General features: G+C 46.4%; 2 protein-coding genes across 7 annotated transcripts in view; one reads left to right on the top strand and one right to left on the bottom strand.

Annotated features, from left to right (window-relative positions):
* Window positions 1-6,140, bottom strand: part of RBFA (ribosome binding factor A) — a 37,848-nt gene extending 31,708 nt beyond the window's left edge. Inside the window, exon 1 of the mRNA XM_034641956.1 lies at window positions 6,075-6,140. The gene's annotated coding sequence lies outside the window, so the exon portion shown is untranslated. The remainder of the gene's footprint in view (window positions 1-6,074) is intronic.
* A 26-nt stretch (window positions 6,141-6,166) lies between these two features.
* Window positions 6,167-20,949, top strand: TXNL4A (thioredoxin like 4A). 6 transcript variants are annotated; one of them, XM_034641952.1, is made up of 4 exons: window positions 6,167-6,252; window positions 6,851-7,036; window positions 17,426-17,529; window positions 20,531-20,702. In XM_034641952.1, exons 2-4 carry the CDS (start codon window positions 6,884-6,886, stop codon window positions 20,700-20,702), a joined length of 429 nt encoding a protein of 142 aa, XP_034497843.1. In that variant the 5' UTR covers window positions 6,167-6,252; window positions 6,851-6,883. The 6 variants fall into 6 exon arrangements, with proteins under 6 accessions (XP_034497843.1, XP_034497844.1, XP_034497846.1 ...); XM_034641953.1 differs by having other exon boundaries at window positions 6,200-6,252; window positions 6,821-7,036; XM_034641954.1 differs by lacking the exon at window positions 6,167-6,252 and adding an exon at window positions 6,261-6,387.
* The last annotated feature ends 841 nt before the right edge of the window (window positions 20,950-21,790 follow it).

Here is a 21,790-nt window from a genome sequence, read left to right as displayed (position 1 = left end):
AGTTCTTTCCAGAAGATTTTCAAATTCCTTTGCCCACATCCATCAGAAGAATCACTATTTGTGGCAGATATAGCCTTACAATACGTATTTAATAAGATCTGAAGGTTGAAATTACTCCTTGATCCATGGTCTACAGATGGATGTTCAGTTGGCAGTCGTGAAAATAACACTAATCTCACTGCACACATCCAACCACACCTGGGTGATCAGGTGTATTGCCAATGAGCAACAGTATTTTAAAAGGAATCTGAGGGGTAGGTTTCAACAGTGGATTTAAAATACTCAGTAAACCATGTTGTAAACACATGTGCTGCCATCCAGGCTTTGTTGTCGCATTTCTAGAGCACAGGCCCAGTCGATTTAGCATAACACTTAAGGGCCCTGGGTTTTCAGAATGGTCATTGGCTCCCACTTAAAGTCACCAGGTACTTGAGCCCCTAACAAGAGAGTCAGCCTGTCCTTTGAAGCTTTGAAGTCAGGCATTGACTTCTATAGCTACGAAAGTCCTAGATGGCATCCACTTCCAACAGAACACTGCTTCATGTACGTTGAAAATATGTTGGTTAGTAGTCACCTTTGTTAACTGTCTCAGCTCGATCTTCTGGAGAACTTTCTGCAGCTTCTTCAGCACCTGTTGCTTCCTCTTACATTTGTATGCTATGGAGATGACTTCTCTCCTTAAACCTCATGAACCAACCTCTGTCAGCTTCAAATTCCTCTTCCACAGCTCCTCACCTCTCTCAGCCTTCACGGAATTGAAGAGAGTTAGGGCCTGGCTCTGGATAAGGCTTTGGCTTAAGAGAATGGCTGGTTTCATCTTCTATCCAGATCAAACTTTCTCTATATCAGCAATAAGGCTATTTTGCTTTCTTGTTATTTGTGGGTCCACTGGAGTAGATCTTTTTAATTGCCTTTGAGAATTTTCCTTTGCATTCACAACTAGGCTGTCTGGCACAAAGAGGCCTAGCTTTTGGCCTATCTCAGCTTTCAACATGCCTTCCTTAATAAGCTTAATTATTTCTAACTCTTTTTTAAATTAATTTTTTAAAAAGATTTTATTTATTTATTTGACAGAGACAGCGAGCCACAGAGCACAAGCAGAGAGAGCAGCAGAGGGAGAGGGAGAAGCAGACTCCCTACTGAGCAAGGAGCCAGACACAGGACTCCATCCCAGGACCCTGGGATCATGACCTGAGCCGAAGGAAGACACTTAACTGACTGAGCCGCCCAGGCATCCCCACTTCTAACTTTGGATTTAAAGTGAGAGTTGTATGACTCTTCCTTTCAGCTGAACACTTAGAGGCCATGTGGGTTATTAACAGGCCTAATTTCAATACTGTGGTGTCTCAAGGACTAGGGAGGTCTGAGGAGAGGGAGAGAAATGGGGAATGACCAGTGGGTGGAACAGTCAGAACACACACATTTACCAATTAAGTTCACCATCTTACACTGTAACTGAATCCAAGTTCGTCAGCCCAATGCCCAGCTATCAAGTATGCGGCAAGGAAAGCGGAAAGCCTGTGAGAGGCAGCCAAAGGAGGAGCCGGAGGAAAACCCTCACGCCCACCTCCCCGCGGAGGAGGGTCAGAGAGATTTAAAGGCACACAAACAAGGTCTGAGTGGAAAGTCGCACTGTGCCTCACTGTCCACAGCTGCGGGTAGTCTCACTGAGCCTGGTTACTACTGTTGACGTGACACAATGACAAGCTAACATCGAAGATCACTAGCCACAGACCACAACAAACATCACAATAATGAAAACATCTGGAATACTGCGAGAATTACCAAAATACAAGAGACAGGAAGTGAGCAAATGCTGCTGGAAGAGTGGCACTGAGAGTTGCCACAAACCTTTAACTTGTGAAAAAACGCAGCATCTGTGAAGTGCAGTAAAATGAGATGTGCCTACAGTTAAAGACAGAGGTGGAATTAGCCTAAACAATATCTGGTTTGGCTTGGCATGGTTCTGAATTTTACGCTCAGGAATCATACCTTATGTGGTCTTTGGTGACCTGCTTTCTGTCTAAGCTCATCAGTATGTGAGACTCATCTCTTTACGTGGAGGCTCAGTCATTCATCTTTACAAGTATACCTCAGTTTATCTATTGCTCTGCAGTTGGATAATTGCATTTCTCTTACTATAAATAAGGTTGAGCATTGGTCACTTTCACAGAGACCATACTCTATACATCTGAGGGTTCCTCCCAAGAGTTCAACTCTGGTCCCTTTAGCAGGTCTGGACATAGGGATTTCTGCAGCTAAGCAAACTTACAGTCCTGGGTGACAGGTTCTTTCCCCTCCTGACCACACCCCACCCAGACAGAGAGGTCCTTTTGGAACTTCTTTGCTTGGCTTGAGGTTAGGTGGAAACACCTCTTTCTTCTCCAAAGGGAAGAGAATGAAAGTGGAAATATACAGCACTCCACAATTTCTTCCAAAGAAATGATGTCACACTGTTCCCCAACATATTTCCTCATATATCCTAATGATGGACAAAGAAAGTGTAAACTACTCTTTCCTCTCCATAATCTGGAGAAAGCTAGTCTGGTTTCTTGCTTTGAAACACGTAAGCATTTTTTTTTTAAGGTTTATTTATTTGAGAGAGAGTGAGCAGGTGAATGCACAAGCAGGGGGAGGGGCAGAGGGATAGGGAGAGAGAATCTCAAGCAGACTCCCCACTGAGCATGGAGCCCCACTTGGGTCTCAATCTCACGACCCTAAGCTGAAATCAAGAGTCGGGCGCTCAACTGACTGAGCCCCTCAAGCACCTCTCTCTTGCCACCTCTTTTTGCTTTTTTTTTTAAAGATTGTATTTATTTATTTGACAGAGAAAGAGATGGCCAGCGAGAGAGGGAATACAAGCAGGGGGAGTGGGAGAGGAAAAAGCAGGCTCCCAGTGGAGCAGGGAGCCCGATGCAGGGCTCGACCCCAGGACCCTGGGATCATGCCCTGAACTGAAGGCAGACGCTTAACGACTGAGCCACCCAGGTGCCCCTCTCTTGCCACTTCTATTCAACATTGTACTGCATGTCTTAGCCAGGGCAGTTAGGCAAGAAAATAATGAAGAGTATCTAGATTAGAAAAGACGTAAAACTGTCCCTATTTGCAGATGACATGATCTTGTATAGAAACCCCCAGGGCACCTGGGTGGCTCAGTTGGCTGAACGGCTGCCTTCAGCTCAGGATATGATCCCAGGGTCCTGGGATTGAGTCCCGCATGGGGCTCCGTGCTCGGTGGGGAGCCTGCTTCTCCCTCTCCCTCTGCCCCTCGCACATTCTCTCTCTGACAAATAAATAAATAAATGGAATCTTCAAAAATAAAAAATAAAAAACTTAGGAATAAATTTAATCTCCCCCCAAAAAAGGACAAGATGTGAACATTGGAAAATATAAAAGTTATAGAAATAAAAAAGACCTAAGTAAATGGAAAGACATCCTATACCCATAGAAGACTTAACATTGTTAAGATGGCAATACAGTACTTTCTAAATCGGTGTCAGCACAATCCCCATCAAAATCCCAGCTGCCTTTTTTGCAGAAATTGACAAGCTAATCCTAAAGTTCATATGGAAACTCCAGAGACCCAGAAGAGCCAAATCAATCTTGGAAAGGAATAAAGTTGGGGGGCTTGTACTTCTGATTTCAAGACTTACTATGAAACTACACTAATCAAGACAGTGTGTTACTGACATAAGGCTAGACCTACAAATCAATGCAATAGAATTGAGAATCCAGAAATCAATCCTTACATTTAAAGTCCACTGATTTCCAACAAAGGTGCCAAGACCATTTGATAGGGAAAGTGGGTACCTACATGGAAAAGAACGAAGTTGGACACCTAACACCAACATACACAAAAGTTAACTCAAAGTGGCTATAGACTTAAAAGTAAAACTAAATGGGGCACCTGGCTGCTCAGTCTGTGGAGCATGCAACTCTTTATCTCCAGGTCATGAGTTCAAGTCCCACACTGGGCCTAGAGCCTACTTAAAAAAAAAAAAGAAGTTAAAACTATAAAACTCTTAGAAGGAAGCAGAAGTAAATGTTCCAACCTTGAGTTGGACAATGGTTTCTTAGATACTACACCAAACGCACAAGCAACAAAAGGAAAAACAGATAAGCTGGAACTAATGAAAATTTAAAACTTTTGTGCTGCAAACGATACCAATAAAAAGTGAAAAGTCAATCAACAGAACAGAAAGAAATATTTAAAAAACATGTAGCTAATGAAACTCTTAAAACTCAATAATAAAGATAACTAATCCAATTTTTTAAATGGGCAAAGGATATGAACAGACATTTCTCCAAATGGAGAATAAGTATATGAAAAGATGCTCTATAGATCGCTAACCATTATGGAAATGCAAGTCAAAACGACAATATCACTTCACATCTACCACGAGGCCATAATAAAAAATACACAAATAACAAGTGTAGGCGAAGATGTGGAGAAATCAAATCCCTCACACTTTGCTGTTGGGAATGTTAAAAGATGCAGCCACAGGGCACCTGGGTGGTTCAGTCGATTGGCCATCTGCCTTCGGCTCAGGTCATGATCTTAGGGTCCTGGGATTGAGCCCCACGTCAGGCTCCCTGCTCAGCAGGGAGTCTGCTTCTCCCTCTTCCTTGGCCCCTCTCCCCACCACTTGTGCCCTCCCTCGCTCACTCTCTCTCTCAAATAAATAAATAAAATCTAAAAAAAAAAAAAAGCAGCCACTTTTAAAAACAGTTTGGCAATTCCACAAACGTTAAACACAGTTATCATCTGACCCAGGTATTCCACTCACATAGATCCAGAAAAACGAAAACTTAAATCCATATAAAGATTTAACCAGATGTTCACATAATAGCCAGAAAGTGGAAACAGAGTGTCAATTACTGATGGATAAATAAAATGCATATATCCATACAATGGAATATTAGCCAGCAATAAGAAGGAACTAAATCCTGATGCCTGCTACACTATGAGGGTTGAGAACGTGATGCTGAATGAAGCCAGTCACAGAAGACTCCATCGTACATGTTTCCACTTAGATGAAACGTCTGGTTAGTGGTTGCCAGAGGAGGAAGGGAAGAGAGGGAACTGGGAATGATGCTAACTGGGCACAGGATTTTTTCCAGGGTGATGAAAACTTCCTAAAATTAGATTACAGTGGTGGTTCTGCCACTCTTAAGAAAAACCACCTTCACTTAAATGAGCGAATCTTACAGTATGTACATGATTCTCAAATAAGCCTGTTCACAAAAAAGATGCATCTCAAGGTGGATACGGGTGATGGTTGAATAGTAACTTTTATATTACACGTATTTTATAGAATAACTTATGCTTTAGCTTGGAGAGTTCTTCCAACTGGTTTGACAATCAACTGCATATATGTCTGGAAAACATGACTGCCACGATTAATTTCCAGGGACTTGGTGTGGAGTAAACAGAACAAGTCCTTCTTCAGCCATGTCATCCTCTCTGCCCTGCGGTCCCCTCTGTCCCCAGGTCACAGGGGTCCTCTCTGTCCAGTCCGCCCTCCCCCCAGTCACAGGGGTCCTCTCCGTCCATTCAGCCCTTCGCCCCCAGTCACAGGGGTCCTCTCCGTCTAATCCCCTTCCCCCCAGTCACAGGGGTCCTCTCCGTCCAGTCCCCCCTTCCCCCCAGTCACAGGGGTCCTCTCCGTCCAGCCCGCCTCCCCCCAGTCACAGGGGTCCTCTCCGTCCAGTCCACCCTTCCCCCCAGTCACAGGGGTCCTCTCCGTCCAGTCCCCCTTCCCCGCAGTCACAGGGGTCCTCTCCGTCCAGTCCCCCCTTCCCCGCAGTCACGGGTCCTCTCCGTCCAGTCCCCCCTTCCCCGCAGTCACAGGGGTCCTCTCCGTCCAGTCCCCCCTTCCCCCCAGTCACAGGGGTCCTCTCAGCCCGGACCCGAACCCCGCCTCGTTGGTCCGCTCAGCCAGCGGCCCCCTCCGCGCCCCCGGGTCACCGTGGCTCCGCGGGGAAGCTGGGTCTCTCCGACCGGCCTGACTGGGACGGACAAGTCGGGTAGAGCCGGGCCCCTCGCGACCGCGGCTGCACCGCCAAACACCTACCGCAAGCACACCGCCGGCGCAGACTGCAAACCTGGACCTCGGCTGTCCCGCCCCTCCCAACGCCGGGCGCGCGCCCCACGTCGGCGGACACGCGCACGCTCACGTCGGCGCGCACGCGCCGTCCAGCACGCCTCCACGCCGGGAGGAACCGCAGCGCGGGACGCTGTAGTCGGCAGAGGTGCGGGCCAACGGAGTTGGGGGGCTGGGAGGGACGGGGAGGGAGGGGGCGGGAAGCAAGAGGCGACGCCCAGGGGTCTCTGCGCCGGAGCTGGGGTCTGCGGGGCGTCCTCTCGGTCCCGTCCCCCTTCCAGGGGTAGGGCTTAGGAGTAGGGCTGCGGGGGGAGGCGAGGTCCCCATGGTCCCGGCCCCTCCCCGCAGTGGGACCGAGGAGCGTTCGGGGTCGACCCCCAGGGGTCTCCGCGCCGGGCCTGGGGTCTGCGGGGCGTCCTCTCAGTCCCGTCCCCCTTCCAGGGGTAGGGCTTAGGAGTAGGGCTGCGGGGGGAGGCGAGGTCCCCATGGTCCCGGCCCCTCCCCGCAGTGGGACCGAGGGGAGCGTTCAGGGTCGACCCCCAGGGGTCTCCGCGCCGGGGCTGGGGTCTGCGGGGCGTCCTCTCGGTCCGGTCTCCCTTCCTGGGGTAGGTCTCAGGGGCCGGGGGGACTAGGTCTCCTTGGTCCCGGCCCCTCCCCGCAGTGGGACCGGGGTGCGCGGGCGGGGTGACGCGCAGCCCCGCGCCCCCCTTGCCCAGCAATCCGCCGGAAGGAGCCGGTGCGCGCAGTTCTCCTCGCAGACCCCCGGATCCGCCCCCGAGATGTCGTATATGCTCCCACACTTGCACAACGGCTGGCAGGTGGATCAGGCCATCCTTTCGGAGGAGGACCGCGTGGTGGTCATTCGCTTTGGACACGACTGGGACCCCACCTGTATGAAGATGGACGAGGTGCTCTACAGTATAGCTGAGAAGGTAACGCAGCTCGGCCGCTGCGCGTGGCATTCCGGGATCAGCCTGGGAATTCGTTGTGGTCAGTCTCCTCCGCCTGGCCAGTCGGCAGGGGAGTTGAAAGTGAGGTGCAAGTGCGTCCAACGCTCCTTGCTCGCGCCTTAATTGCTAACGCGCAGCGCGCTGAGCAAAGAGAAGAAGCGGGGTTCATCTACGCGTTCTTACCTTGCGGTGGGAGGATGTGGTCCCCAAGATTGTACACAATAGCTTCTGCCTTTTTCTGGGAGGAGTTCCGTAGATCTTCAGGTTTTGAAGAGGTTCATGAGTCCTCCCCTGCACTGCCATGAACAAAACACACTTAGAGACCTTGGCAAGAACGATGGAGTTTACTTAAATAGCTTAGTTGAAAAGGGCTGTCCATGTTTGGTTTCTTGTCTCTTGTGTTTGAAGCAGAGCATTCCTGTTAATCGGATGGTGAACCCTGTTCCTTTTCTTCTCGTCTTTTCTCCTCCACCCTACCATACTCTTTGTAAGTCACTTGATTTATAGCTTCCAGTGATTCAGTTGCAGGAGATGTTAGAAAATAGAATTTAATATCAGTACTCTGGCTTGTCAGTGGTGCTTGTTTGCTGATAAGGAAAGTGCTGTCCTTGGCACTTTTATATAACCAAGAGCTTAATGCTTTTTCTGCAGTTTTTTCATGGTGATTTTAAGGTAACTTTAATTAGGATTTTTGCAATTGTAGCAATAGAACAAAGAGCAAATATGTTAGGGTGTTAAAATATCTAGCTTATTGATATTCCGTAAATCATTTGAGAAGCCATTTTAATGAAGAGTAAAAGTAATGGAAACATTGAAGCCATGTTAGAACATTTCAGAGGAATAAGGGGTTAAAATAACGTCTTTTGGTAGAATAACAGATGTAAGGATATATCTTGTATTTAGGAAAGGAGAAACTGTCTGACCTTCCAGGACATCTGGCCAACTCAGTCAGTAGAGCGTGAGACTCTTGGTCTTGGGGTCATGAGTTTGAGCCCCACATTGGGGTTAGTTTACTTAAAACAAACAACTCTTTGACTGTCCATTGCTTATTTTTACTATCTCCTATTTGGTAGGAGAGGCAAGGTGAGGGTTTGGGGTGGTGGCCTTGGGGACACTAGAGACCGTTCTTTGTGTCAGTTACTGTGAGCATCACTTGGAATACTTGCTGAAGTGCATCTCCGAGGTTCTGATTCTGCTGGTCTGGGGTGAGGTCCAGAAACAGCCCTTTTAAGAAGCTGTCCTGGGAATTCTGATGTTACTTTCAGAAACCCCTCAGCGGCGGTCAGGATCACAGTAGGCATGCTGTGGTTACCAGTCATTCCCTTCCTCAGGGAGTTTGAGGAGGTGCCTGGGGAACTCAGGAGAGCAGCAGTTTCCTGACACTGGGGATCCTCCCAGTTGGGGTCAGAAGTCATAAATAAAGTGGTGCCAGGAAATCATTTATGCGTTGCTTGGGTTATGGTGGTCAAGGGCAGATACTGCCAAGGTCAGTGAAGAACTGCCTACGAGCACTTTTCTGGGAATGACATTGCTGCTCTGTTACCTTTGAAATAAATTAGGGTGTGTGTTCCGAATTCTGCGTTGCAGGTGGTGGCATAAACACCAGGTGATGACCAGCTCCTGCTGCCCTCAGCGCAAGGTCAGGGTGCTTAGAAATGGAGGGTCATTTGGCTCTTCATATCTGAGCAAAGCTAGCAAAATGCTCTTCGCTAGGAGACGAGATTTTGTGTGTTAACGTAAGCTTTTAGGGACTTTTACAGCAGTTCTTTTCTCATCCCTTTATGTCAGTTATAGACTGAATCACTCTGTCGTTGGTGGACGCACTCCTTTTTGGTATTGAACCTGTTGATAAGAACAGCTTAACTGGGCTCACTTCGAGTATTTTTCTTTGATTTTTTTTTTAAGGTATTTTTTCTTTTGTCCAAAAATTTGGATTTCTGTTCAATAAACTTAATAAAATATTATATAGTATAGTTATTAAAAATGCAAACTTCAAATGCATCACAAGATTATTGCTTTATTTTCTTCTTAGGCAAAATATGAGTTTAAAATTCTGGAAGCCCTTTTTGGGAAAGCTCAAGACGAATTTTTGAAATTTAAGGTTTTAGTATAAAGAACAACTTAACTCTCTATTTAAAAATCTCCCTCTGCAGAAATGGCAGATAGTGGGGGATCTTCCTCATCTTGTTACGAGCCCTGTTTGGATACCCCAGCTGTTTTAAAGTGAGTAAAAGTTCCACTGTTCAGGCTGGACTTGATTCGATTGTTTCTCCTGGAATGTGGTGTGTTGACGTGATGCTTTGACAGTGCTAGCCTCTCAACCCTGACCTCATGCTGGGTTAGTTTTGAGCTGCACTGGAGATGTAAGAGATCTGCGTGACGATTTCACAGATGTCTGGAATTTGGTAGAGTGATAATAACAAAGTGTTCTGTTCGGCAGCTGATTTTATGCACAGCCTCAAAGAGAGAATGTTTGTGTACCTCTGAGCTGTCTTGCCGTTTTGTAGGAAGTTTGTCACAGCTCATTCCATGATGGGAAAGAATAAATGCAACATTTAATTTTTATGTGTTAAAAAAACCCATACAAATAGAGTTTAAAATATGCAAAACCTCAATGTTATCATTGACTCATGATCACACATGCTAATAAAGTTGTATATAAGACAAATATATGTATGGAACTTTTGGAAATGATTTTAAGGGATCATTCTTAAGCGTTGCATAAAGTAAATTGAACCTTAGGGAAGTTGATGTTCAGTCAAATGAGGGATCTCATAAGGGCCAAGGAAATGCATATGTTTGCTCTGGATTTGTGTTTCTGGGTATGACAACCTTGGAGCTCGCAGCAAGCTATGAGGGGCAATGTGGAGCGCTGGTTAGCAGTGGGGACCAAGCTAGCTCCGGCTGCTCACTCCCTATATGACCGTAAATAACTTGTCTCTGTGCCTCCTTTTACTCATCTGTAAGAAAGAGACAGTAGTGCCTAACCCGTAGGGGAGTCGTGAGGATGGAGTTAATAGAACAGACTTCCGGAATGCTTCTCTCACATAGCAAGTCACATGTTCTGTAATCATTAGCCACTGTTGCCAGCATCATTCACATCACAAAATTTGCAGGAGTTGTCGCGATGGAGCTAATCAGGCAAATAGTTTGGGAAAATAAAGTTATGCAGTATTTTGATGGTTTTGACATGAATTACCTAAAAATTGGTTCTTCAGAAATAAAATACGTAGTAGCAAGTAACAGTCCAGAACATGTTTTTTCCAGCATATGAGGTGGATTCTTAGCTGGAGGAGGAGCTCTGTTCAGAAGGTTGGAATGGTGGTTGGTACCCTGGGCTGGTCTTCAGTCTTCATGATTCGCATGAGTTACTCTCACTTACAGATTTAGTGGAATGTAATGCAGAAGGACTGCTGAACAGCTTAGTCAGTGACTTGCTGAAGAAAAAGGGGGCGTGCTTATAGAATGTGTAGGCAACAGGGCTGGAGAGGGTGTTTATTATTACAAATGATCAGAATAATATATACATTAAGAAACAACTTGATAATAGAAATGAAATTTGTACATAGAGTTCTTGGTTTTTAAAAAATACTGGTAACAACCAATTAAAATTACTGCAAATTAGCAGAGAAAATATTACTTTAGATATAGAAGACTTATGCAAGTAAGTTTAAAGTACCATTTATTTTTTTTTAAAGATTTTATTTATTTATTGACAGAGATAGAGACAGCCAGCGAGAGAGGGAACACAAGCAGGGGGAGTGGGAGAGGAAGAAGCAGGCTCACAGCGGAGGAGCCTGATGTGGGGCTCGATCCCGTAACGCCAGGATCACGCCCTGAGCCGAAGGCAGACGCCTAACCGCTGTGCCACCCAGGCGCCCCTAAAGTACCATTTAAAAAGATGACTCCCATGGATAGAGAGGCAAAGAACCTTAAAAAAGAGGAAATTCTAATGGTTAAGTAAACTTCCAGACCCATACCCATTAAAATAGTGCACTGTTGTCTCAGGTCTATCAGAGATCAAAAGGTATTTATTGTGGTGTAGAAAAGTTAATACTGATGTCCTTTTAGGAAGCAGTTGGGCATTGTATGAAAAGCCTTAGGAACTCAGCCCCCTCTTCAGTAGGCAGAGCTGTGTGCTCCAGAAGACTTCTGCTATAATTTCTAGCAAAACTGGAAGCAACAACAATGTCTAATGGTAGGAGAGCGTGGTGATGGCTGTAATCTCTAGTTTCTGAGCACTTAGACAGTCACCTTGCCGTGTAGGAAACACCCCTCATGTGGTCCTCATGACGACTCCTGAGATAGGTATGCCAAGTAATTTGTCCAGACTTGGAAATGGACAGTTGGGATTTGAACTGGGAATGTCCTCTTCACTGGATGGAATATTATTTGGCCGTTAAAACTGATTTTCTAAGCTTTTTAAATACCATGGGCATTTGTTAATGATGTCAGCTGGAGAAAGCAGAACGTATGTGATTTCCTCACATGTGAACATATGGGTCCAGGGAAGGGGAAACACTTTTCACTGTAAGACACTCATATTCTATTAATTTTATTTGACTGTCATGTATTTTTAAGTTATATAACTTGTTTAAAAAATACTGGGCTGGAGCACCTGGTTGGCTCAGTTAGAAGAGGATGCAGCTCTCGATCCTGGGGTCATGAGTTCAAGCTCCATGTTAGGGGTAGAGTTTACTTAAAAAAAAAAATACTGGGCCGGACAATGGAATGGAATGGTTTTTCCATTCCATTTCTATATTTTCGAAGTGAACATTTTTTAATGGAGAAAATATAGTAGACACCCAGCTTCATTTCAGTTTTATAAAAAATACACAGGCTTATAGTTAACCACAGATTCCTTTATGGGTGTGAAATGTTCAGACAAAATAGTTCAGACCTTGTGGAAGGCATCATGGCAGAAGCCACGTAGCCCATGTTGGGAGAAGCTTGGGCAAATGGAGGCTTTTCCAGAGGAAAGAGACTGGCGGGATGGCGCAGAGTTGAAGGAAGGCCGCTCGGTGCTGCCCGGCCGGACGCGCGGCCCCTTCCTCTGCGAGCGCTTAAGCTGCAGGAGCTTGAGAACCTCTGTCAGGGAGAAGTGGCACCAGACCGTCTCTGGAGGCCGGTCTGTTTGAACTCTGAACTCAGGATTACATAATTAAGCTCATGCTGTCCAAAAACACATTTTTAGTGCCAGTAATGTGTTTCTAGCATTTTGAGATACAAGTTTATTGTTAAAGTTTATTCAGTAAACATTTACTAGTACTGTATGAGTCAGGTGCTGTTTGGCTCTGAGAACACATCGGCAAAGACAACGGACGTGGTTCTGAGCCTCAAGTTTGTCTGCAGAACCATAATGTAATTCCTTTGGAGGGGAAGGAAACAGTTAAGTACTAGGGTGTCCCTTGATTGTTTACTTCTTTTTTTCTTTTTAGAGCGCACTAGAGGTGGAAGGGGGAGAGGGTCAGGGAGGCTCTCAGGCAGACTCCCTGCTGAGCACGGTGCCCAACAGGGTGCCCAACACGGGGCTCGGTCTCAGGACCCTGAGATCACAACCTGGGCCGAAACCAGGAGTTGGACGCTCAAACCGATGGTGCCGCCCAGGCGCACCTGTTTATCTTACTCCTGAATGAGCTACAGTTTTCTTTGTCATCTTTGGAGGCAAAAGGAAATAGGGCCTGCTCTTAAAGTCTCACTGTAACAACCAGCATTTATAGTGTGAAAATTATGTGATATCATTGAGTTGGGATAGTTGAATGTCCTCAGGTATAACATAGATGAGATATATTTTGGTCACTTTTCAGAGGATGTGGTTTCTTGTGTCAGTTTCTGCTTTAACTTGGAGGTTTGGGGGTGGAAGAACCAGAACCAGGTGGCTCAGTAATTCGCACTGAGTCAGAAAGGTGTCTTGGGCTTCCGTTGGATTGGCAGCTTCTGGTTTAGGAGGTCTGTTTGTTTGGTTATACTATAATGTTAATGTCTATCATTTTAAATTACAGTATCTTTGTTTTATATGTAAAAAGTAATAAAGTATCTGTGCTTAGTGAAATTCAGAAGGTCAAGAACTCGAGGGTCACTTTTCCCGGGAAAGCCCTCCAGAGGGGCGTGCTGCTGTCTGAGGGGCTGTGGTGACGTGAAAGGAACACTGTGCACAGAGGCTGTTTGGGCCACGTCACTGCACAGCTGCTTTCGCTTCTCTCACCAGGGAGAGAGGGAATTGGGGGTGGCCAGGGAAGGCCCTGCTCTACAGCTGAGACCCTCAGTGGTGTCCCCCTTTTCATAGCCAGGCTCCTTGCAGGGCCTGTCCATACTTGATGCCTTGTGTTGGTCTTGCACGGTCACTGATGACCTTCCAGTAGCCAGAATCACAAATGCCCACAGGCTTTGTCTGACATGGGCTCTCTGGTACTTGACCCAACTCCCTCCTTGGATGAGTCCCTTGACTTGGTTTGTGAGTGTGCCTCCCTGGCCAGCCCTTTTCTGCCCGTGGCTCTCCAGCGGGCTGGCTGGACCGGCCACTGTTGGATGCAGACGGCAGTGGTGCCCAGAGCAGAGCCATGCCAGCATTACTTGTAATGCTCTCTCCAGATGCTCCTGAGTTTTCTCGAGTCCCCAGCCCCTCCTTACGTGGAAACAAACAAGTCAATAACTAGAACTTACGCCTAGAAGGACTCTGTCTGCGTTTCCAGGCTCACATTCCACCTCTAACCCCGCGTCCCACGCGTTGCCTCTGCCCTTGCCTATGCAGCTCTTGTAGCCGGGCACACTCCCCACCCTCCCAGGGCCTCCTGCTCCCCTTGGGCAGAGTAATTTCTTCGACACCTGGGTAGGGAATCCCGTCCAGAGGTTGGGCTTTGGAGCCAGACTTGGTGAGTCTCAGCTTTCCCGCTTGCTTCCCCGTGCAGCTCAGAGTCACTTTGTCTTTCTGAGCCTTAATTCCATTGTGCAAAAAATATTAGTAATGTCTCTATTTGGGGGTGTTGAAAGAATCAGAACTAAGGAGTGAGGAGTGCCTTGCACAGAATGGGCTCTCAGTCTGTGGTGAGGGAAGAACATGTTCCAGTTTGGGGGTAAGTGAACTTGACACGACACTTTGCTTCTGCTAGAGTTCAGATTGGGGGTTAGATAGACCAGAGAGAATGAGAAGGCAAAGGAGATGCAGACTTGTATCTTTAAGCAAGTTACTTTTATTCGATTGCCTTCTGATTATGAAATGTCCATCGGTTTGAGTCCTTATGTTCTTTAAAATTTTTTGCATACAATAGTTTGCTGTTGCTCACAGATCTACCTCAAGCACCTAAAACAGTGCCTGGCGCTTCATGCTTCCTGAGTGTTGTTGAGGGGATGGGTGAGTAGAGAGTGCTTTGAAATTTGCTGTAGTTCACATTGTGACTTGGGGTGTCCGATTTGTCATGGGCAGGGCTTCGGTTCAATAAATGACGTTGGGAGGTTAGTGAGAACCATGCAGTAGCTAAAACTCCCGTGGTTGGTTCTTGTGTGCTGAGGCTGACAGTCCCCTGGAAGTGCAGTTCAAGGCCTCTTGGAGGGGCAGGAAGGGGCGCTTGAATTTGCAAAGTGGCAAAGCGAATCCATGGGACACAAGGTGCCAGAGGTAGATCTTGGAGGAAAAGTTTTGGGGACTGTGCAGTGGACTGCAGTAATAATTTGTAAATTATTGTTAGTCCTTTACGATTCTTGGTTTCTGGAGAATTATCAGTAAAGCAAAACCAAAAAACAGAACAATAAAATTTTTTGCATATAATAAAAAGGACAAATTTGTGATTCTACTTTTTTCCTCAAGTACAAAATTTATAGCCCTGCCCATTTGATTTTTAGACTAATTGAATATTTACATAGTGATTCCATAAGTTAATATTTAATATAATAATTGTTATTGGAATTTGTTTTGTACATCAGTCAGCAGAGCAAGGCATTGAAGGGATAAACATGAGTCAGGGTTACTGCCTGACCATCTTGTGTATATTTATACACACTGACGATTTTATAGTCTTAACTTCTGTGCTGCAGTTTCTGGTTTTTGGGTTTTTTTTTAAGATTTTATTTATTCATTCAACAGAGAGAGAAACAGCCAGCGAGAGAGGGAACACAAGCAGGGGGAGTGGGAGAGGAAGAAGCAGGCTCCCAGCAGAGGAGCCCGATGTGGGACTTGATCCCAGAATGCCGGGATCACGCCCTGAGCCGAAGGCAGACGCTCAACGACTGAGCCACCCAGGCGCCCCTCTGTTTTATTTTTAAATAAAATCAGAATGAAAATAGTACTGGGTCTTGGTGACCACAATCTCACTGTTGGCACAGGAAACCAGGGCTTCAGGAATGTGTTCAGAGATCGGGATCAACCATACAACCGTATAAAGAAGTTGCATTAAGGCTTTTTGGAAACAATGTGTAGACAGCGGGCACATGGCGGTGTCAGCGCCCTCACGCAGAGAGCTGGTGCTTGAGGGTTTGTGAGGCTTTCCCCTGACCAGTGCTGTGGGGCAAAAGGAGTTCTCATTAGAAGTCAACTTTTTTTGGTGTTGGTGGCTTAAGTTTCTGTGTTGAGTTTTTGTTAATAGCCCCAAAAGCAGAGAGGAGGGTAGAGTGAGCCCCTCTGGGCCTATTGCTCAGTTTCAACAGCTCCCAATACTTGGTCAGTCTTGTGTCACCTGACCCCTGACATTTTTTATGCTGCAGTATTTAAAGTAAATCCAAGGAACCACATTATTTCATCTGCAAATTATATTCAGAATTTTAGAATTAGTTTTGTATGTGTTTCCTGGGGCTATAATAACAGAGCCTCACAAACTGGGCAGAGAAAACAACTGAAGTCTGTCATCTCACATTCTGGGGGCCGAGAGCTCTAAACCAAGGCATCCGCAGGGCCACACAGCCTGTGAAAGCTTTTAGGGAGAATGCCTCTGTGCATCTTCCCTGCTATGGGGTCGTCCGCCATATTTGGTGCTCTTGGCTTGCAGGTATTTCGCTCCCTAAAAGTCATCCATGGCCGGTTCTCTAAAGGACACTGTCCCGAATGGCCGGTCTCATCCTGGCTGATGACATCTGCAAGGACCCTCTTCTAGATAAGGCCACATTCTGAAGACTGGGGATTAGGACTCTAGCAGGTCTCTGCATGGGGGACACAACTCAGCCTGCAACATGCAGATTGGTATAAGCTTCCTGGAAGGCATTGAGACAGTGTTTATAAGGGCCTTTAAAGGGCACCTGGGTGGCTCAGTCATTGAGCGTCTGTCTTCGCCTCAGGGCGTGATCCCAGCGTTATGGGATCGAGCCCCGCATCAGGCTCCTCTGCTTGGGGCCTGCTTCTTCCTCTCCCACTCCCCCTGCTTGTGTTCCCTCTCTCACTGGCCATCTCTCTGTCAAATAAATAAATAAAATCTTTAAAAAAATAAAATAAAATAAGGGCCTTTAAAATGTCACATCCTTTGTTGTAAAGATTCTATTTTAGGAATTCATCTTTGGAAATAATGAAATATGTACACAGATTTAAGGGTAAGAGTGTTTACAGGTGAATAATTGGTATTAATGAAAAATCTGAATTATCTTCATGAAAAATCAGAAAATAATGGAAGAATGGTAAAGTAATGACATAACCATTTGATAAAGTATTATGTAGCCATAAAAATTGTGTTTGGGGAAAATATATAATTTGTATAAGAGAATGTCCATAATTAAAGCAGGATATAAAATACTATGGTATGATCACATTTAAACAGCATAGACAGATTTATATGTGTATGTGTGTATATATAACAAAAAAAATGGGAAAGAATTTGCTAAAAATATATTTGTAGCAATTAGCTCTGGTGGTTGGGATTGGAGGTGATGCTATTAATAGTTTTCTGAGTTTTCTAAATCCTGTCTGATGAACTTGGAATTAGTGAAAAAAATGAAAGAATATTTGTTTTACACAATATTACTTGGAGTACTAGTCTATTAGTATTTGCAGTGTTTAAACCTAAGTGGGAGGAATGTATGGCTGAATTCCAAAGGCATGTTTGAAAGCCGTTGTTGATTGTGTGCAATTAAGTATTTGGAAAAGTACAGATTTGGGAAAGTTCGTATGGATTACTACTAGATCAGCATGAATAATGTGTCTGGGCATTTCTGTGGGAGTCGCATAACTGGCTGTTCTGGAAGCATTAGAGCAGGTATGACAGCCAGTTGTCAGGACCCTGAACGGCTTGAATTGCCTTCCGGTGTGTTAGCGCTCCTGGGAAAAAATGCTGGGGAGTTGGTTTGAAATTGTCCTCTTATCCACAAAGTCTTGTGTTTGTTTTTAATGTGCTTTTACAGAATAAAAAATTGATGTGTTATTTTATAGGGTTTTTTTCACTCTCTTACTTTTAGGTTAAAAATTTTGCAGTTATTTATCTTGTGGATATTACAGAAGTGCCTGACTTCAACAAAATGTATGAGTTGTACGATCCGTGTACTGTCATGTTTTTCTTCAGGTATGTTCTCCTAAAGTTATCGCTTCAGTTGAGTATTGTTGGTCTGGGAGTTTGATGTAATCAAGATATCTTTACATTTGATGGAATTTATGTAATAAAGTTGAGTAACATCATGAGTCAAAAAAGGTTGTGTTGTGGAGATTTAATTCGGAAAGAAATCACCATTTGGCTTTGTTTTTACTTGTCAAAATTTCTGTTTATTGTTACTGCAAAGGTTGATAAATAGCAATATTTAAGCATTAGACATACCCCGTTCCTAACGGGTAAGGAATGTCTGGGTGGATTGTATAAGGTGTGTATTGGCTTTATATTCTGTGTAACAAATCCGCACAGCTTTGGTAGCTAAAAACAGCACATTCACGAGCTCACGTTCTGTTGCTCGAAGTTCAGGCAGGCTCAGTGGGTTTCCTCTCAGGGTTTCACGAGGCCACAGTCACGGGCTGGGCCCTTATTGGGGCCGTCAGTCAGGGAAGAACCCAGGCTCATTAGGTTGTTAGCTGAATCCAGTTCCCTGTGGTCATGGGTCTGAGGTCACTGACTCCTTGCTGGCTGTGTGCTGGGCCCTCCCTGCTCCTGGAGGCCCTTCTGTCTCCACAACCCGCACCATCTCCGCAATTTCCTGTCTGCTTCTACGAGGCTGAGAATGGCATAGACTCGCCCAGATAATCCAGGATTATCTCCTTATTTTAAAGTCTGGGACATCTGCCAGACTCCATTTCTCTGTAATGTCACTGATGGTTGGCGTCTCATCACATCACAGCCCCAGGGATGAGGGCAGGAACTTCGCGGGGTTGGATTGAGGATTTTGTCTACCACAGTCTGCCCTCTGGCCCCAAAGATTCACATCCTTCCCATATGAAAAATCAGCTCTGGATGAGGCTTCTTAGGCTCCTGGACACCCCTCGTGTGTGGCCCCAGCTCTCCCAGCACACATCATGGGACAGCATAGGAAACAGGTCTGGTTTCTCAAGGGGGCTCACGCCCCAGCCCTGGGAGGGTCCTGCCCAGGCTTTCTGCCTTTTCCAGGAAAGGTGGATGCAGCGGGGCCATTTTTCAGCCTACCTCAGCCAGTAGCATTTCAGGGCTCTGTCGTCTCCTCTCACTGCACCGTCGGCCCCCTGCAGCCCAGGTCCCTGTCCTTTCGTCTGTGAAGATCAGAAGGCACCCTCACTAGTGGCTGAATGTTCGGCCTTGAGGGCTTTCCTGGGCTCAGCACAAGGTCCTGTGGCCTCTTCCACGTCTCTGTGCCGTTTCTGCCTTGTGGCTTCTTCTGCCATCTGGAGGGGCTGAGATTAATTCTTTCTCTTAGCAGTTCCTACGCCACATTGTCTGTCGTGACCGTCCACAGCAGGGAGAAAGCAGGCAGCCTCTTCAAGACTCGGCTGGACATTTCCTCAGGTGCACATCCAGGTGCATCATTACGACTTCTGCTTTCCACAGAACTGCAGGACAGTGTCCCTGATGTCCTGCCGCTAAGGAACAAGGGCCCCTTTCCTCCATCCCCAGCAGCGCATTCCTGGCTTCCTTTGGAGCCCCACCAGCCATGCTCCCCAAGTCGCGGGGAAGATGCACAGAGGCATTCTCCCTAAAAGCTTTCACAGGCTGTGTGGCCCTGCGGATGCCTTGGTTTGGAGCTCTTTCCTGTCGTGCTGCTCAGAATTCTCCCCAAACCCTTCAGGTGCAACTCGGGAGAGCCATCTTGGGTCCAGCCTCCCGCTGCCTGTGGCCAGCCCCGCCGAGGCACAGCAGACGCACAGCAGACGCTGTGGAGGAAGAGGAGGCTGCAGGAAGAAGGCGGGGCAATGCTGGTTTGTTGGGGCTGGCGCTGCTCTCAGAAGAGAAGATGAACCCCCTTCCACTCTTCCTGTGACCCAGAATTCTAAGACAAGGCACATCAGTCCTTGAGTTAATTTTTTCACCAAATGCATATATTGAGTCCTGCCAGGTTTTGTGGTCTAGCGCCAGGACATTAAGTCAAATGAGACCGAGTTCCTGCCATCACCGAACTTCACGTATTGGCAACAGCTGAGTAAATGAGCAAAGGGAAATAGGTGCCAGAGGATGGGTATTTATAGAGACACAAGTACTGAGTCAGGGCAGCGGGGAGCTGAAGGACAGCTGGAGGAAGTTTAGAATGAGCTCGTGTGTTCCGGGGCGGGGGGGCAGGGGGTTGCACACAGGCATGAACAGTCAGGCCGTGTCGGGGACCCTGTAGGAACGTGGAGTGGCTGACAGGTGATGGAGGGAGAGTGGTAGCAGGGAGGGGCAGGGTCTAGACCCCCAGATTCCTGGGCCCGAGTGAGTACGTGGAATGTTATCCTGGAAGTAAATGTTGGCAGCAGAGGAAAGACATCAAATTTGCCTCTTGGATGCTCACTCTGGTTGAAAGGCGGCCGGGCTGGAGACTTCAGGCTGGAGTACTTCATTCTTGTAGAATGAAAAGTTCAATAAATGAAAACTAATCTTCAACAAACTTGGAAAAACTAGTGCACCAAGGACAACAGGGTTAATATCTTTGTAAAGTACACATAAATTCATTTTTTAAAGTAGCTTCTTAAAAACAAATTCGTAAAGTATCATTTACTTCCCTAATTGTAGAAATGCAAAATACACTAATTTCACAATTAGGACTTTAATAAAGTCGTACACTAGGTGCTCGGGAGAGCACCATGGAAAAGTCGTATATTGTGTTTCCCAGGTAAGTCAGTTCAGCCCTCTGGAAAACAGTGTCACTTTCCAGGTGACTAACACTGTGTCCTGCAGGGTATCGTCCTGAGGGAGCAGCGATGCATGCAGAAAGGGCTTGCACCATGCGTGGTGTGTGTTTCTACAATCGTACTGAGGTTGTTTCCATCTTCTAAACAGTGGCGGATCCTCTTGACTGTGTGTTCTTAACTGCTGTTTAATATGAGCTTGTGATGGTGGGAAACAAGGCGTTTTTTTCATGGAACTCTTTTTTGGAAAGCTTTTGTGAGCATTGAGCCCTGTCTCCTCTTTGCAGGAACAAGCACATCATGATTGACCTGGGCACTGGTAACAACAACAAGATCAACTGGGCCATGGAAGACAAACAGGAAATGATCGACATCATCGAGACTGTGTACCGGGGCGCCCGGAAAGGTCGCGGCCTGGTCGTGTCTCCGAAGGACTACTCCACGAAGTACAGATACTGAGCTCAGCCCAGCCTCCGTGCACAAAAATGGTGTGGAGTCATTTTCATGTGGAAATAATGGAAACTATTTAAAGCCTTAGAGAAAGCATCTGGAAGAGAACATGAGGCTGAAGGAGTTGGAGGGTCTTTGCAGTGCGGGTTGCATGGCCTCAACTCTCTGCCTGCCCGGCTGTTGTATTTTTATATTAGCAAATATCTGTAAATATCTAGCTGAAATAAATAAAATATGCAGGGGTGGAAAATCGTAATTGCTTGTTTCCTGAGAAACTTGCCGTACAGATTACTGATTTTGGCAGTCCGAAATTACTTGTCTTCTTTCCCATTGGAGTGGAATTCAGGTGTGTGTCCTGTGGGGACACTGTGTTTGGTTTGCCTGGCAGTGGGGACCCGTGTGAGCTTCCCAGGGCTGCCGTAACAACGAAGCCCAGACTGGGTGACAACGGACATAAGCTGTCCTGCAAATCTAAGGCCAGAACTCCAGACCCAGGTGTGGTCAGGGTGGTTCCTTTGGGGCTGTGACTGAGAATTTGTTCCCCACCCCTCTCCCAGATTCTGCTAGTTTCTGGCAGTCTTTGGCATCCTTTGGCTTGATGCTTCACCCCGATCCTGGCCTTCATCTTCACATGGCCTTCCTGTATGTGTGTGTGTCCAAATTTCCTCTTACAAGGACACTGGTCATTGGAGGGGGCCACCCTGCAGCAGTATGAGCTCATCTTAACTAATTACATCTGTGATGACCTTATCCCCAATAAGGCACATTGTGCTGGGGATTAGAACTCCTGACATAGGGGGGCACCTGCGTGGCTCAGTTGGTGAAGCGTCTGCCTTCGCCTCGGGGTCCTGGGATCGAGTCCCTCATCGGGCTCTTTGCTCATCGGGGAGCCTGCTTCTCCCTCTGCCCTTCCCCTCCCCCCCTCATTCTTTCCATCTTTTTTCTTTCTCTCTCTCTCTCTCTCTCTCTCTCTCTCGCAAAAATAAAATCTTTAAAAAACAAAAAGCAAAACTCCCGGCATAGGAATTTACCAGGGGGGTGGGGGCACAATTCAACCCACAAGAGAATCTAAAGTCTTGAGTTCAGAAAGAATACTC

This window comes from Ailuropoda melanoleuca, chromosome 14 (genome assembly GCF_002007445.2).
Source record: "Ailuropoda melanoleuca isolate Jingjing chromosome 14, ASM200744v2, whole genome shotgun sequence".
In the NCBI taxonomy this organism is placed as follows: Eukaryota; Metazoa; Chordata; class Mammalia; order Carnivora; family Ursidae; genus Ailuropoda; species Ailuropoda melanoleuca.
The sequence above is the reverse complement of the archived record's forward strand: the minus strand, read 5'-3'. Positions and strand labels throughout refer to the sequence as shown.

Excerpts from the sequence above, each read along its gene's own strand:
- TXNL4A (XM_002920368.4), top strand. The coding sequence starts at position 6,884 with ATGTCGTATATGCTCCCACACTTGCACAACGGCTGGCAGGTGGATCAG. Across the intron at positions 7,037-17,425 it reads TCTACAGTATAGCTGAGAAG|GTTAAAAATTTTGCAGTTAT; the intron begins GTAACGCAGCTC and ends TCTTACTTTTAG. Across the intron at positions 17,530-20,530 it reads ACTGTCATGTTTTTCTTCAG|GAACAAGCACATCATGATTG; the intron begins GTATGTTCTCCT and ends TCCTCTTTGCAG.